The following is a 14,913-nucleotide window of genomic DNA, read 5'->3' as shown; positions in this document are numbered from 1 at the left end:
CGAGCTTGAGAAAACTTGCCTTATTTTCAAAAAAGGGGAAATAACCCCTAAAGTCATAGAATCTTAAGGAAAATATCCCACTATTGGATTCAGCATGTCAGAGAGCCTTACTGTAGAGGTTTCAAGTTCCTATCTGAAAAAATGTGAAATTTTGTAATTTTTTTTTCAGAAGAAGGATGACGGATGAGTTTTTTTTGCGATCGTATCGACCCAGTGGCCTTAGAATATCGCGAGAGGGCTCATTCAAACGGACATTAAAAGTTCTAGTGTCCACTCTTAATGACCAAAAAATTGGAGGGCAACTAGGCCCCTTCCCACGCTAATTTTTTCCCCAAAGTCACCCGATATAAATTTTGAGATAGCCATTTTGTTTAGCATAGACAAAAAATCAAATAAGTATGACTCTGATGATGACTTAATCCCCCACAGTATTCAGGGAAAAGGCTGCAAGTTATGAACTTTGCCCTTTGTTTACATATAGTAAACATATGGTTATTGGGTTATTACATATGGTTATTGGGAAGTATACCGACGTTTTCAGGAGGGATTTTCTATGGTTGGGGGTCGGGGAAGGGGTTACACGGGAGGAACTCTTCCCAGGGGAAGGGAATTTTCCATCATATAAAACTTAAAACGAATCGAAATCATTACATGCATGAGGGGTTTCACCCCCTCGTCAATACTTTGCTCTTTACACTAAAGTTTTTTCTAGTACTTTCAAAAGAGCTATTTATTCTAAATAATCGTCCTTTGTGATTCATTGGCCATTCTTAAAGAATTGAAACAAAATTGGAACTTTAGTGTAGAGAGCGAGATATTGATGAGGGGCCGAACTTCCTCATATTCGTAACAACTTGAAAAAACTTGTTTTTTTTTATATTATTGAATAGTACCGTAAAGGCAAGGATATACTAGTGAAAACTTATCTGTTTCATTGGATGCTTGAATTATATAGACCTATCTTAATTTTGACAACATTTTTGAAGACCCTAAATCTCATCTGTGGGGGGATAAACTAGGGTTTGGAGGGCAGTTGCCCTGTTCCCCCTGCCCCATAGCAACCACGCTCCTGGTGTTACGGTGATCAAACCGAGTTTTGTAATGCTAAAAACTGTAAACATTTCCCTCCAAATATTCGGTAAGGCTCGGGTTTAAATAAAGCATTTGCTGATAGCAGCCACCTATATTTGTTGGGCTTTATAAAATTTAAACTTTCTTGTAAAGGCCAGGAAATTAAAGGAGGAGGCAGTCTCTCTTACTTTTGGCAATATTGGTTTAGGTTCAACGCCACTCTTTATTTTCATGTGAAAAAAAACTTCTTTTGTTAATACATTTAATTTTGCGTTCGATTTTATTTTTTTATAATTGAAAAAATTCTATTGGCACAGTCGTCTGTTGCAAGCCTCATCCTGAATATGTGGATTATTCACCACGCATTACCGCGTGGTAGGCTGCTCTTAGAAACTGATAGACGTTATACGCCTTACCATGTACCTTTTAACATTCGGAGTTTCACTTTTATAACTATATATATATATATATATATATATATATATATATATATATATATATATATATATATATATATATATATATATATATATATATAGTCGATAGGCGGCCTGATACTCTTCCTCATGTGTGTGTGTGTGGGGGGGGGGGGGTAAATTGTTTTTTAGGCTAACTTGAGAAATAGAAACTATAAATGAAAGCTGCAGCAGAATAGTACGAATCACAATATTTTGTGTAATTCTTCAATGGGAAAGGAACGTTCATGTATTGAAACGCGTGATTCTTAATGTACGCCCTTCCGTTTGGTCGGTCGGTTGGTTAGTGTCCTTTGCTCTTTACTGTGTTTTGAACAATCTTTCCTATTCTTTTAATAGAATGCATTCACGATAATGCTCAAACTTCAAGGGAATCTTTTTCTATATCCGTTTATGCATATCTAACAGTGATTTAATATTAATAAGTCTATTATTTAACCAATTTTGACCAATTTTTTCTTCCTCCTTCCTTAATTCATTTCAGTCTAATTTAGAGAAATTTAATTGAGCAAATAAAACTTTCAGTTTAAGTAATATAGTGTATATAGTTTTGCATAAGGTGCATATAACACTCAGATCTTTTGGGGAGTTGGAGGTGAGGGTGAGAGAAAGTGATATTATACTTATACTAAGTTTGTAATTTAAAGTTTCTAATGTAAGCTTCTTATACTAAGTTTGATATTAGGCTATACTAAGTTTGTCTTAAGTCTTTAGTTTGACTCCTTTCTGTTCATCTTAAGCTTGACCTCTTATAGCATTTTATGCTCGTTTAAAGATTAAAAGTCCCAATTGAACTTAGTTTACTTAGTTAGCAATTTAACTTAGTTAAAAAAACTTAGTTTTCTGTGTAATTAAAGGAGAAATTGTTAAGGCATACTGTTTTCTTGCTTTTTCGGAAATTACAAATTACATGAATATATCCTAGATGCTGGAGTATTAGCCGTTTTTTACCCAACCATGGCTATAATACTTATTTTGAAAAATCTAAATATATTATTTTAGAAAATTCTCTACATTTGTCACCCTTTAAAACTTCCCCAGAGCTTCCCTGTAGGCTATTGAACCCACTTCTTGTGAGTGCATCTCCTTTAAACCCGTTTGAATAAGTTGAAACCCATTTCAACTTATTTAAAACTTAATTTTCTTTATCAGGAGAACTTTTGCATGGATCCACTATTAAATCGTCATCAGAGCTGACCGAAAAGAACTTAGAATATATCAGTCAATGGGCTTACGTCTGTGAGAAGCTGTTTCATGGTAGTCCGTCAGGAATTGACAACTCAGTTTGCACATTTGGTGGTGTTTTGTCATACCAGGTAACAAAATCCCTAAAATGGCAACTTGGGCGGGGAGGAGGGAAGAGTCACCCTTACAAGGCATCTAAGGGACTGAAACTATCCTTCCTCCTCTTCCTCTAATGCTTACAAAAGCTCTGTGGAATCCAAAAACATAGTTTTAGCATAGTCATGTCTGACTAAGTATAAAACGACGAGCCCCATGCCTCTCACGAAAAGATATTCTTTCTTTAGAAGTCTCATTGCGGCATTGATTATTCGATTATACACCATTAGTCTTGCCACTAAATAATTACCAAATATAATCAGCATTATAAGATAAGGAACGAATGTTCGTTCTCAGCAACGTTGGTGGCTAACCCTAAGAGGGTCCATGGCAACTACTTGGCCACATCTACTACCCCCAAGCTCCACAGACTAGGTTAGCCACTCCTCGCATGCGGAAATTGAAAAGCAATGTGTGAAATTTTTCTAAATGCTTAGCTTTTTAGCTCACCCCCTCAAGCTCTGCTGATTGGTTTAGTCTATTTTCTCCTTTATTTTCTATCATGTTTCGATTTACAAGCTTTAGAGTGTCTTTTGTATGTTTTAGCTTATATAGTCTTTTCTCACTCTCAGAGGTATTTTGGAAATAAACCTTTTGATCTCGATTCAAAATTATTTTGAGGTATTTTGAACTCCATAATAAAGCGTTTTAAAAATAACTGTAAATAAACCAAATTATATTTTCTTATTTCCCCTCTCCCGGAATTTGTATTTTATCTTGCATAGCCTACAACTTTTTGAACAACGTCAAGCGGGCTATGTCTATTTAGTATGTTTTCTCCTACATTATTTGGATTTACATGTTTCTTGATGTTTTTGTTTGTGTTTTGGCCTACGTCCTCTTTTCCCTTTCCCTGAGCTCATGTTTTCTTATATCGCTACTAAATTACGACTGTTTGAAAGTTCTATTCTTTTAAATTTTGCACAGCTTTTTAAAATGCGACCATATTTTTATGTTAACTGTTTTCGCTTCTGAAAAAAATAAAATAAAAAATGCATTATCGGTCGAATTAAATAACAAAATGACTTGTAAGCCAAGATTTCAGTGAAAACTGTAGTATTTTCGAAGCAAAAATGAATAAATGACTTTGTTATTTGTATTCCAGCTAATGTGTCTGATTGAAAGCGAAATTGCCTTCCGTGAGAATTCCTAAATAGTTTCTGAGACCACACTGGCTATTCGTGACAAAACATAAAATTGCGAAAAAGAGGAGAAACGGGGACAATAACAGCCAGTGAAAAACCTCCGTCCGCAATACAGAATAAAACTAATAAAATATAAAAGAAACAACCGTAAAAAAACCCCCACAAAACTAAAATAAGATAACCCTTTCAGAGTAACGGAAGAAGGGTAACTGGATAAAAATAAAAGACGTAAAGAGAATTCTTCCGAATTCTCTTCGTTTCTGCCTAAGTCTAGGTAAGCAACCCGAAAGACAATTTAGGGATAGGGTTGGCTTCCGTCATTAATACACATTTTAAAAGACCAGAAATACGACGTTTTTTCTTAGTAACATAATTTCAAAAACTCGGTATTTTCTGCAGAAAAACCTTTCACCGACCGATTTTCACCAGATTTCTAAAACAGTTCAAAACATTTCCTGCCACGACTTTTGTATGGCTAAGGTTTGCTCGGCAAGCATATTCCAGATGTTTTCTTCCTAGATTCGGTCCTGGTACGGCCATTGAAAACCTATCTTCTAAAGTTCTTTCGCCGGAAGAAACTCATGTTTTGTCTAAGGGACCTAAATATTGCTTGCCTCAGACGAGAGTAAATTTCTCAGAGATAGTATCCAATGTTGAGGCGGGTATATTTGGTCCACGAGATATTGTGGAAAATCCAGATTTACTTCGAGGATAGGTGGTTAAGAATATTCTCGATTTCACTCCGTATTCCTCAAGGTAAAAAAAATCAGGATACACAAATTCTCAAAAATTTAAGAAAAAACCCACACAACATTATCACCAGGGCTGACCAAGGAAATAACATTGTTATTCTTGATAAAATTTCATATAATAAAAAAATTACAGATATTTTATCAGACACTCATACTTAAAAGCAATTTTAACAAAAGACTCCACCGTTCATTTCACCGTGTAGTACGAAAGGGGCGAGGAATTTTGCAAACTGAAAAACTTATTATTCCACAAACTACTACTATTACAACTCACCGAAGCACCAAGCTGCCTGAGGCCAACACAGCTACGCATGCTCCTCCTCCGTCCCAATCTATTCAAAACCTCCATCTTTACACCCTCCCAGGAGGTTCCGATTTTCTTTAAATCTTTCTTTATGAAATCCTTCCACCCCTTGACGAGGACGACCTTCTTTTTGTTTAGCCCTAGACGGTTGGCCGTAAAGGACAATCTTCGGCAATCTGTCATCCTTTATCCACAGAACGTGCCCTAGCCATCTCAACCTTTCTTTCATTTTGAAAGTGGGACTGAACCACATTTTTCGTACAACCTACAGTTTGAAATACGGTCAGTCAGACGAGTACCCAGAACAATCCGTAGGCAAATGTATAAATTATTCTATCCTAAAGGTTGTTCCGCTCCTAAGTTTTACGCTCGCAAAAATCCAGAAAGATGGGGTTCCTCTACGGCCAATTGTAGCTTCTTATTGCTCTCCGGCGGCCGGATCGGGAAAATGATTGTCAATACTTTTTCGCCCCCTTATGCAAACGCAAACTTCATACATTAAAATTTCAGTTCACCTTGTTGAAAAATTATAAGACCTTGAAATGAAAAAAGATACGATTTGGGCCAGTTTCGATGCCATTTCTATGCATACATCTTGTGATATTAAAAAGTGCGAACTTTCTCTTCAAAGAAAATTAGAAGATAATATTGACCAAAGGGACTACAAAACACTAGAAATAGAAACTATTATGCATCTCGTCCGTCTTTGCAATAGTTCTTCCTCATATTTTCGATACAGTAACCAGTTTTCCACATAAAATATAGGTCTACCAATGGGTAGTAGCCTTTCGCCGTTTTTGGCAACTTTTTATACGGAATTTGTTGAAACTTCTACTTTGAAAACTTTTTCTCTGAAACATTGGTTCTGGGGTCGGTTTTGGATGACGTTATTTCTGTGTTGGAACATGGAGAGAAGTCACTTAACTCCTTCTTGACCCATCTAAACGCTTTGGACTCTAACCTTCAGTTCACCTTATCCAGTTACCCTTTCTTCCGTTACTCTGAAAGGGTCATCTTATTTTAGTTTTGTGGGGTTTTTTACGGTTGTTTTTCTTTTATATTTTGTTAGTTTTATTCTGCACTGATGACGGTCAAGCGGAGGTCTTGACCGAAACATTTGCATAGTTTTTTGATTTTTTCACTAACTGTTATTGTCCTCGGTTTTTCTCTTTTCGCGATTCTATGTTATGTGAAAATTCCTGAAAAGGAAAGCCTTTTAATGCACTGTTAAGTTAACACACATGGTACATTTTTACCAGGGATGCACAGATTTTATTTATTGAAGAGGGAACTTTTCCAGAAAGACTTAAATTAGCCTGAGTGCTACCCCTTCACAAAGGGAAGTCAAAAAATGAACCGAGTAATTACCGATCCATTTCTATTTTACCTTTTTTTCGAAGATTTATGAGAAAGTAGTCCATGAAAGAATGTATGATTACCTCCAGGAGTAGAATCTTCTGTGCGATACCCAACTTGGCTTTCGCAAAGGACTTTCTACGGATATGCACCAGCTATCTGGAATTCAATCCCCTTGGAAATCCGGAACTCAAATAACCTTACTACCTTCAAGCGAGCAGTGAAGGGTCGTTCCAGAAATACTGTTTAGATTTGAATATCATGCGGTCCTCCTCTTTTCGATCTTTTCTTTTATTTTCTTTTTTTTCTTTTCTTTCTCTTCGTCACTCCCCTTTTTTCTCTTTTTTGATAAATCCAGTTGATTCGTTGTTTCTGTTAGTTGATTGTTTAATTATTCTTTAGTTAAGTTTCTGCCCTAGTCAAGCACTTTTGTGCTTTCCTGGCAGATTATGTACATGGAATTAGGTGTTTTTATTTAAATATATATGATTGAATTGAATTGAAGAATTCCTGCGAACAAAACTCTAGCACAGCTTGCATCAAACAATAAGTGCGTAATTGGTAATTTGATGTGTGTGTGTAGACTTGTTCCTGTGTTTGCGTACGTTTGTGTTTTTGTGCTCCTCAATCTCATCCTGCTAAATAACTAAGAAGACTAATCCGCCATTCCATCATAAATTTACTATGAAAAAGTAGCACATAAACAGAATTGATGGAAATAAAACTAATTTATTGGGAAGATAACAAGAGGAAAAGTTTGTGTAAAACGAAAAACTCAATGCATACCCGTACTAATGAACTTATTTTGGAAGAATTATAGCCTCTCAGGCGCATACGGGTTAAAGCACATAAAAAAGAATTTTTATTGAAATAGAAGAAAAGCGATAACAGTAAAAAGTTTGGGATTTCCCAAAAGGAATTTAAAAACCCTTGTCCATCGTATCTGCCCCCATTAAAATACAACAACGAAAACAAACAGTCCGCACATGCAAAAGTAAACTACCCAAAGAAAAAGGATGAATGTTTGAGAGGTTTTTCACTCTCAGAAATCATATACATCAGGTGGCTAGTACCAAGCATGGCAGAAGTGTGCCAAGCATAGCGGAACTGTGAGAACAGTACTAAGAGTGAATGATCTGTGCCAAGCATGACATAAGTATCCCAAGCATGGCAGATGTCTGCTAAGTCTGATACAACATCGTGATTTCATAGCAATCTGGGAATGTACATTATACAATTAGGCTAGTGAGTTAAGTAATTGAAAATTAAAGAGCCATTTGAAACAGACGGACAGAAAATAAAATCCTTCAATGATCTAAATGTGAAACGGTCAAACATTACTGTCTATGCATAATTGACTGAAAATGAAGAGAAATAAAAATAAATAATTATACCAAACATAAAAGAAATGGGTACTGCTATATACAAATAATTAAATCCTAAACGATTAAAAATTAAAATGAGTGCTAAAGTTAAACCAAAAAGGACACAAATTACTGCCCATAGGAGTTCGACTAGAGTTCCGTTCTAACCGTAAACCAAAATAAAAAATTGTCGCTAAATAGAATCTGTAAACCTTAATTGTTGATGTTTCCTGTAATTAGTATATTAAACACTAAATAATTATACATTACACATTCAGTTCATTTTCAATATCTTTCCAGTCACCTTGATTTTTATAGTGTTTTTTTTTTTGTCAGTATTTTGGAATTAATAAGATGAAAGCTATTTTCCTTGTAATAAGATTAGGGCATTAACGTTATTTTGTGTTAGGGCGAGATGCACAAGATTTCGGAAAGAAACTTAAAGACGCTTTAATTAAATACCAAAAATGAACGAATTGTACAGAAAACGTAATAATTGTAGGAAAAACTATAAAAATCACAAATACTAAGCCCAAGTAACATACAAGAAATTTATAAGAAAAAAACTAAAATTGTTTGTATTAAATGTATTTAATATACTTCAGACCAGATAAGAAACTTCATTATTTTTGGACATTGACGAAGAATGAGACAGAAATTTATGGAGGAAAAAATAATTTTCCTTGCCAATATTTTTTAACACATTTTTTTTTATCAAACACGAAGATTTATCTATTCCAAATCAGACCAAATTATTTCTTCAAAATCACTGTTTTCATGCATTGAGTTCCTGGTAAATTCACTGTTCTCCCCCGATCCCTTCTGTGCGTTTTTTTTCTTGCTGTTCACTTCAACTCGACTCAACCTTCTTTTTTTTCCTCTTTTTATTTCTTGAGACAAGCTTGAGTCCTTCGGTTGGTGGGCTGTTGTACATTTTACAGACACAGGTTCTCTGATTTCCATATTCCTTGCAACCCTTGAGTCTAAAATTTCAGGAAGTAAGGATTCATTCCAGAAGGCTTCAAGCTTCGGAAATATTTTTTCCCAGTAGTCTTTCGATCGGTGAACTGTAATTATTTCCCAATCCTCAATAGAGTTATAAACTATTAAGTGGCATACCATTTTATCCAGTATCTCGAGTTGGCCTTGTATCTGGGCGAAATACCTGTGATTTTTTTTTAGCTGAAGACCTTCACTGGATAATTCAAGAAAAAATGCTTTAACTAAATTTTTTGACTGGGCCACATCATAAATGGTTTTGAACTCTGGTATATTATGCACCGTTTTTATCTCTATAGGTGTGCCATTAGGGAGCAGCCCATCTACAGATGCAGCAAGATACTGATACTGTGGATGCACACTGAGTCCTATTTGATCTCCCTTTACGACTTTTAAGTTGAATTTGTTTTCATATGCTTCTAGTGCCACTACTTCTAAATCTAAGCCCTTTTTCATTAGGGCAGAGCAGAATCTAGGTCCCAAGTTTCGAATTTGCTTAACAATTGGGGCAACTCTGGTGCTGTTTTTTCTGGTTGCAATTCTGTGGAAGTAACTACTAGTTATTCTCTTAGATCTTTCTTCAACCCAAGTGTCATTTTTGGATTGGCCCTTGGTACTGTTGAACAAACAGCTTATACTGGCAAAATCCAATTTTAAATTCTCGTCAGTATATTTTTGTATGGCCAAATTCATTTCATCAGAAGTCATGTCTGGCTTATTGCAATTTGGTCCATAGTCACGATTACCAAAGTTATAGTTTCTATTTTTTAACTTAGCAACGTGTTTTCCTCCAAGAGCACTATAATAACTGGTCAAATTACGTTTAGATATTACACAGAGTTTAGCCGTTTTATTACAATATTTTTTTGTTACGCTAGAAGGACTAAGCCCAAAAATATTTTTCCAAGCTAATTGATGCCATTTTGGACCTGAATTATAAGCAAGACTTGCTCCATGAACTCTTGCATGATATGAACCTCGTTTAGACCGGCTTATTTGCTTTCCTCCGATGAATTTAGCAACAACTGACATGTAGCTTTCAGCTAAGTTTGTAGTTGCGTCATTTCGAAGCTGCTCTGCTTTTCGACACACAATATCGACCTCTGTCATAACATCTTCAAACACGTGCAGGGGAAAATTATTCCACCGATCTTCTATTTTACTATTCACGGTCAATTCAGCAATCTTAGGACCAGAATCACATTTTGTGTGGTTTCCGAAAACATGGTACGGACCTCTTTTTAACAAGATTTTCAATTCTTCTGCTGTTCCATTATTTTCAGAATTTATTTTTATCGCACCCCTTAAATTTTTTGTCAGTTGCTGGATAATTCCTCGGGGAAGACATTTTGTGTACAAACCTTTTTTATTTTTGCACAAATTATATAGATGGGCTGTATAGTTTTTTGTGACGTGATTTGCACATTCATGTTTCCGTATGTTGGAACCGTAGGAAACACTTTGTTTTAGCTTATAAAAAACACTGGAATCACCGTCACCGATAAACTCTAAAAACTGTAATCCGTGCATCTCCTCACTGGAACGAAAGCCTTCAACTAGAATATCTGTTTCCATGCTCCTTGAATTTCCGTTATAATTCAGAAAGCAGAAATGATCTTTGGGAATTACTTTGGCGTTTGCAGAAGAAAAACATATATAACAGTATTTATTTTTTATGCCAACATATAACAGTTTTTTCGTAAATGCATCTATGATAACTGCAACACATCCTTTGGCCGAATAATCGTGTCCTTTGCTACGCTTATTCCAGCCTCCATCACATATCACTTTTGTCCAGTATGAGTCCTCCTTATACCTATCATCATGAATGGCTGATTTTAAGGCCTCTCGTCCATTTTCTAGCAAAATTTCCGATAAACTATTCATCCAAGCATTACCAAGCTGCCTTTCAATACGGGAATAAACTATTCGTGACATTGGTTTCACTCCAAGCACCCCGAAGAATTCACACAGTGTAGAATACCCTCCTCCACTACCCATGGCTCCCCAAACAGCCTTCGAATTCAAGCAGCCTTTAAGACTTGATTTTTTTTCGGAAAAAGCAACCTGTGTCTGGTCCGTAAAACTTGAAAGATATTCTTTTACGCTTGTTGCTGGACATTCTGGTTCACCTTTAATCCTCTTTTCCCAGTTACACTTATTACACTTAACTTTCAGTTCAGTTTTCAGGCCTTTCTTTTCTAATTGCTTTATAATCAATTTTCCGTGATCGCAACTGATTTTGTGTCTGAATGCTGAAATTACTTCAGCAAGGAAATACCTTAGATTCACAATGCAGTTTCCATCTGGAATTCCAGATAAGTCTATCTCAGTATTCGTATCGGGGCAATCAACACCGTAAGAACCACTACCGTTTCCCAATTTATTTGAATCGTCTATGAGAGGATTTGCTGAAAATTCTTCTGAAATTTTCGATCCATTTGACAAATTATCTTTATCTTGTTCTCCAAGCAGCACCTTTCTAAAAAAAATGAAAAGAACCATAGAAAAACAAAACAGCGACCCGGCTCAATAGTAAACGAAAGTCTAAAAAACGAAATTTTGATACTAATAAATACGTCAAAAGAATCGGATTTTAATTAAATTTAGTCCTACCCATCAAAAGATAAGAGCCTGAGAAAATTTGTCTTATTTTGGAAAAAAGGGGGAAACACGCCCTAAAAGTCATAGAATTGTTTTGCCAGAAGACTGAACAAGGGTGCGTGTTTATTTGTTTTTTGTTTTCTTTTTCCCAGGGGTGATTGTATCGACCCATTGGTCCTAGGGTGTCGCAAGAGGGCTCATTTTAATGAAAATGAAAAGTTCCAGTGCCCTTTTTAAGCGACCAAAAATTGGAGGGCACCTAGGCCCCCTCCCACTTTCATTTTTTTTCTCAAAGTCAACAGATCAAAATTTTGAGATAGCCATTTTCTTAAGCATAGTCAAAAAACATAATAAGATGTCTTTGGGGACGACTTACTCCCCCATAGTTCCCGGGGGAGGGGCTACAAGTTATAAACTTTGATCAGTGTTTACCTTGACCTGATGCCCACTTAATTGGACAATCTGTCTTGGCTTTTTCTACAATTGGCCATGACTTGACTTTTCCCACAACTATTCCTTTTAATTAAAAGTCAACGGTTGAGGGGTTTTGGCTGAGGGGGGGGGGGGTAGAGGGGAGGGAGCTACGTTGAAGGATCTTTACTTAGAGGAATTTGTCACGGGGGAAAAGAAATTCAATGAAGGGGCATAGGATTTTCTAGCATTATTAAAAAAAACACTGAAAAAATAATAATGAAGAAGTTTTTCAACTGAAAGTAAGGAGCAGCATTAAAACATAAAACGAACAGAAATTATTACGCATATGAGGGGTTCATCTCCTCCTAAATACCTCGCTCTTTCCGTTAAAGTAATTTCAACTATATATTCTACGGACTTGGTGATTCTAGGGTCATTCTTAAAGAACCGGGAGAAAATTTAAGCTTTAGTGTAAAGAGCGAGGTATTGACGAAAGGGCAAACCCCCTCATATATGTAATACAAATATACAAAGTTCTAGGTGCTTTTATAAGTTACCAAAAATTGGAGGGCAACTAGACCTCCTCCCCCACCCCATTTTCTTCAAAATCGTCAGAACGAAAATATGAGAAAGCCATTTAGACAAAAAAAGATATGCAAATTTCGTTGTGCGGTTAGCCAAATCAAAACATGCATTAATTTAAAAACGTTCAGAAATTACATAAAAAAAACAGTTTTTTTTAACTTCAAGTAAGGAGCGTCATTAAAACTTAAAACGAACAGAAATTATTCCGTATATGAAAGGGGTAGTCCCCTCCTCAACGCCTCGCTCTTTACGCTAAAGTTTCTTATTGTTTTAAAAAGTATAGTTGTGAGAAAGAGTCAAACTTTAGCGTAGAGAGCGGGACATTGAGGGACTACCCCCTTTCATAAACGGAATAATTTTTGTTCGTTTTAATGTCGCTCCTTACATGCAGTTAAAAAAAACTTGTTTTTTTTTATTTAATGGACAAGAGGGAATGAAACTTGTATATGTAATTTTTACTTACCGGTATTTTAAATTCAGCCACCTTTTGTTGATAATTTTCTTCCTCATATCTCAAATGTCTTATTGACTTCAGTTGACAAGTCAACTAATCAGAGACACAATGCCTTGGAGGCGTAATGCCTAAAATTGGATAAGAATCCCGCCTTTTTTTCTATTGGCTGATGAACAACGCTATTAAGCCGGAAACAGGGGTAAAATAAGTAAAAAGTAAGCACATTTTGAAATTGTATTTTTCTGATTTTGCTTTCAAACTATTTATGATAGACATCAGAAATTTTCTGTAATGGTTGTAGATTATAAAATCTACATATGATCCAAAATTCTACCCTCTGGAGCCAACTTCATACCTTCTAGCAAGAAAAATGTTGAAAATTAAAAATAATTTTTTGCACCGTTAAAAATAAAAATATAACAATTCTGCAACCAACATTTTTTTTTAAATACTGGCAGGATGAACTAAAAAAAAAATCTACTGTCATTTCCCATCCACTAAATTTTTATTCACCAAACTAAAATAACTTGATTTCTTTTTTTTGCACAATAGGTAAAGCATATACAGAAAAAGTGAAACCAACATTTTTTTCCTTTTTAACTCGAGAGTCATCAAAAAAAAAATCAGTTCAAAATCACCAAAATCGCAGAAGTTATTCATGATTTTCTATCATAGGAGAAATAGCATTGGACACAAATTAAGACCATTAGCCTTAAACACAAATTGGGTGGCTAGAGAGATGAATATTTTTCATCAGAATAAAAAAATGAATATTTTTTTTATTCTGATTCAAGATAAATACGAATTGAGTATTTGCCCTCTCGAAGATTTTTTTTTTTCACTGGTCGATGTCACATCCGACTTTAGAAAAAATTCGACTCCAATCGTAACCTAGCACAAGTTAAATTATTAGCTCTTTAATAGTAATAAAAAGGAATCTAGGCTAAAATGAGCTATGATTGTTTTAAAATATTCCCACTGTAATTGCTATATGTAATTTGCTCTTCAAAGAAATTGTAGTCTTTTGAAGCATATTTTGAATTTGTTATCTCTCAAAAGAAATGTTCTTCATACTATTCCTATCTAAGATTAGAACATTGGAACTTACGGTAATGACAGCAATCAAGCATAGTTTTGAAACGTGGGCGATTTGAAAGGCAGATGAGGATTTTTTAAATGTTTTTCAAAGGAATTGTCTAAAGATTCTTTGAGGTAGCTGTTTGAAGGGCCGTATGTCAAACAACAAGCTATACGGACAATGTGGTTCGATCCCAGTTTCTGAGATGACTAGAATACATTTGACGAATGGAAGGTGACAGATTGCTAAAAATTGTTCTTTTTTGTAATCGATCTAAGGCCGAACGAAAAGTTAGTCGTCCCCAAGTGGGATGGGGAGAGGTCATGATGGAGTATTTAAGGAAACTGGAACTTCGTGGAAGGGGATTAAGAGTGAACCTCTGATTAGACGAGGTGGATGAGAAGTGTGTACTACTGTGTTGGCCTGAAGATGCCTAGTGCTGCTGTGAATTGCTTGTAGTAGTAATAATTCACAAAAAAAAGATCAATACGGCTGTAATAATTGCCCTATTTAGTCCTGTCTTCATGTGCCTTTTTCAGCCAAAGCTGGGTCGAGGCCTAAGGCCGAAGCTGTTGATTTTGAATTAAAATCAAGTGGCTGGGGACATTAAACCATGGCTAATTGTAGACCCTACAACGTCAAGATTGGTTACCAATCAAAGGTTCTCCAGGACTGGTAAACTATCGTAGGCAGCATAATAGCGCTGCCTAAGGAAAGAGCAATGCGGGCACAATGATATTTTTTTTCCTTTTTTTTTGCTTAGATCAGGGCATTTCGTATCGAAGGAGTTGTCGTAGGAACTTCGAAAAGGGCTGTTTCAGTTGGAAATTGCAAGGCCTACTGCATTTTAATAGTCGAAAGTGATTGAAGGGCAATTAACCCCCTTCCACTATTTCCTCGAACACGTCCATCCGGAAATTGTGTATTTAAGGTTGACAACCCCCCACACTATAGAAAGGGGGATCGTATG

At 35.7% G+C, this 14,913-nt stretch overlaps 2 protein-coding genes across 5 annotated transcripts in view; both read left to right on the top strand.

Moving 5' to 3' along the window:
• Positions 1-14,913, top strand: part of LOC136032911 (uncharacterized) — a 155,906-nt gene that overhangs the window by 88,508 nt on the left and 52,485 nt on the right. The window lies entirely within an intron of this gene.
• The window catches only part of LOC136032914 (mevalonate kinase-like), an 86,573-nt gene that overhangs the window by 56,192 nt on the left and 15,468 nt on the right, over positions 1-14,913 (top strand). For all 4 annotated transcript variants that reach the window (XM_065713370.1, XM_065713372.1, XM_065713371.1 and 1 more), the window contains one exon: positions 2,700-2,863. In XM_065713370.1, coding sequence (XP_065569442.1) covers positions 2,700-2,863 — 164 coding nt within the window. The remainder of the gene's footprint in view (positions 1-2,699; positions 2,864-14,913) is intronic.

The sequence above is a fragment of the Artemia franciscana genome, chromosome 11 (assembly GCF_032884065.1).
Source record: "Artemia franciscana chromosome 11, ASM3288406v1, whole genome shotgun sequence".
Lineage (NCBI taxonomy): Eukaryota > Metazoa > Arthropoda > Branchiopoda > Anostraca > Artemiidae > Artemia > Artemia franciscana.
The sequence above is the reverse complement of the archived record's forward strand: the minus strand, read 5'-3'. Positions and strand labels throughout refer to the sequence as shown.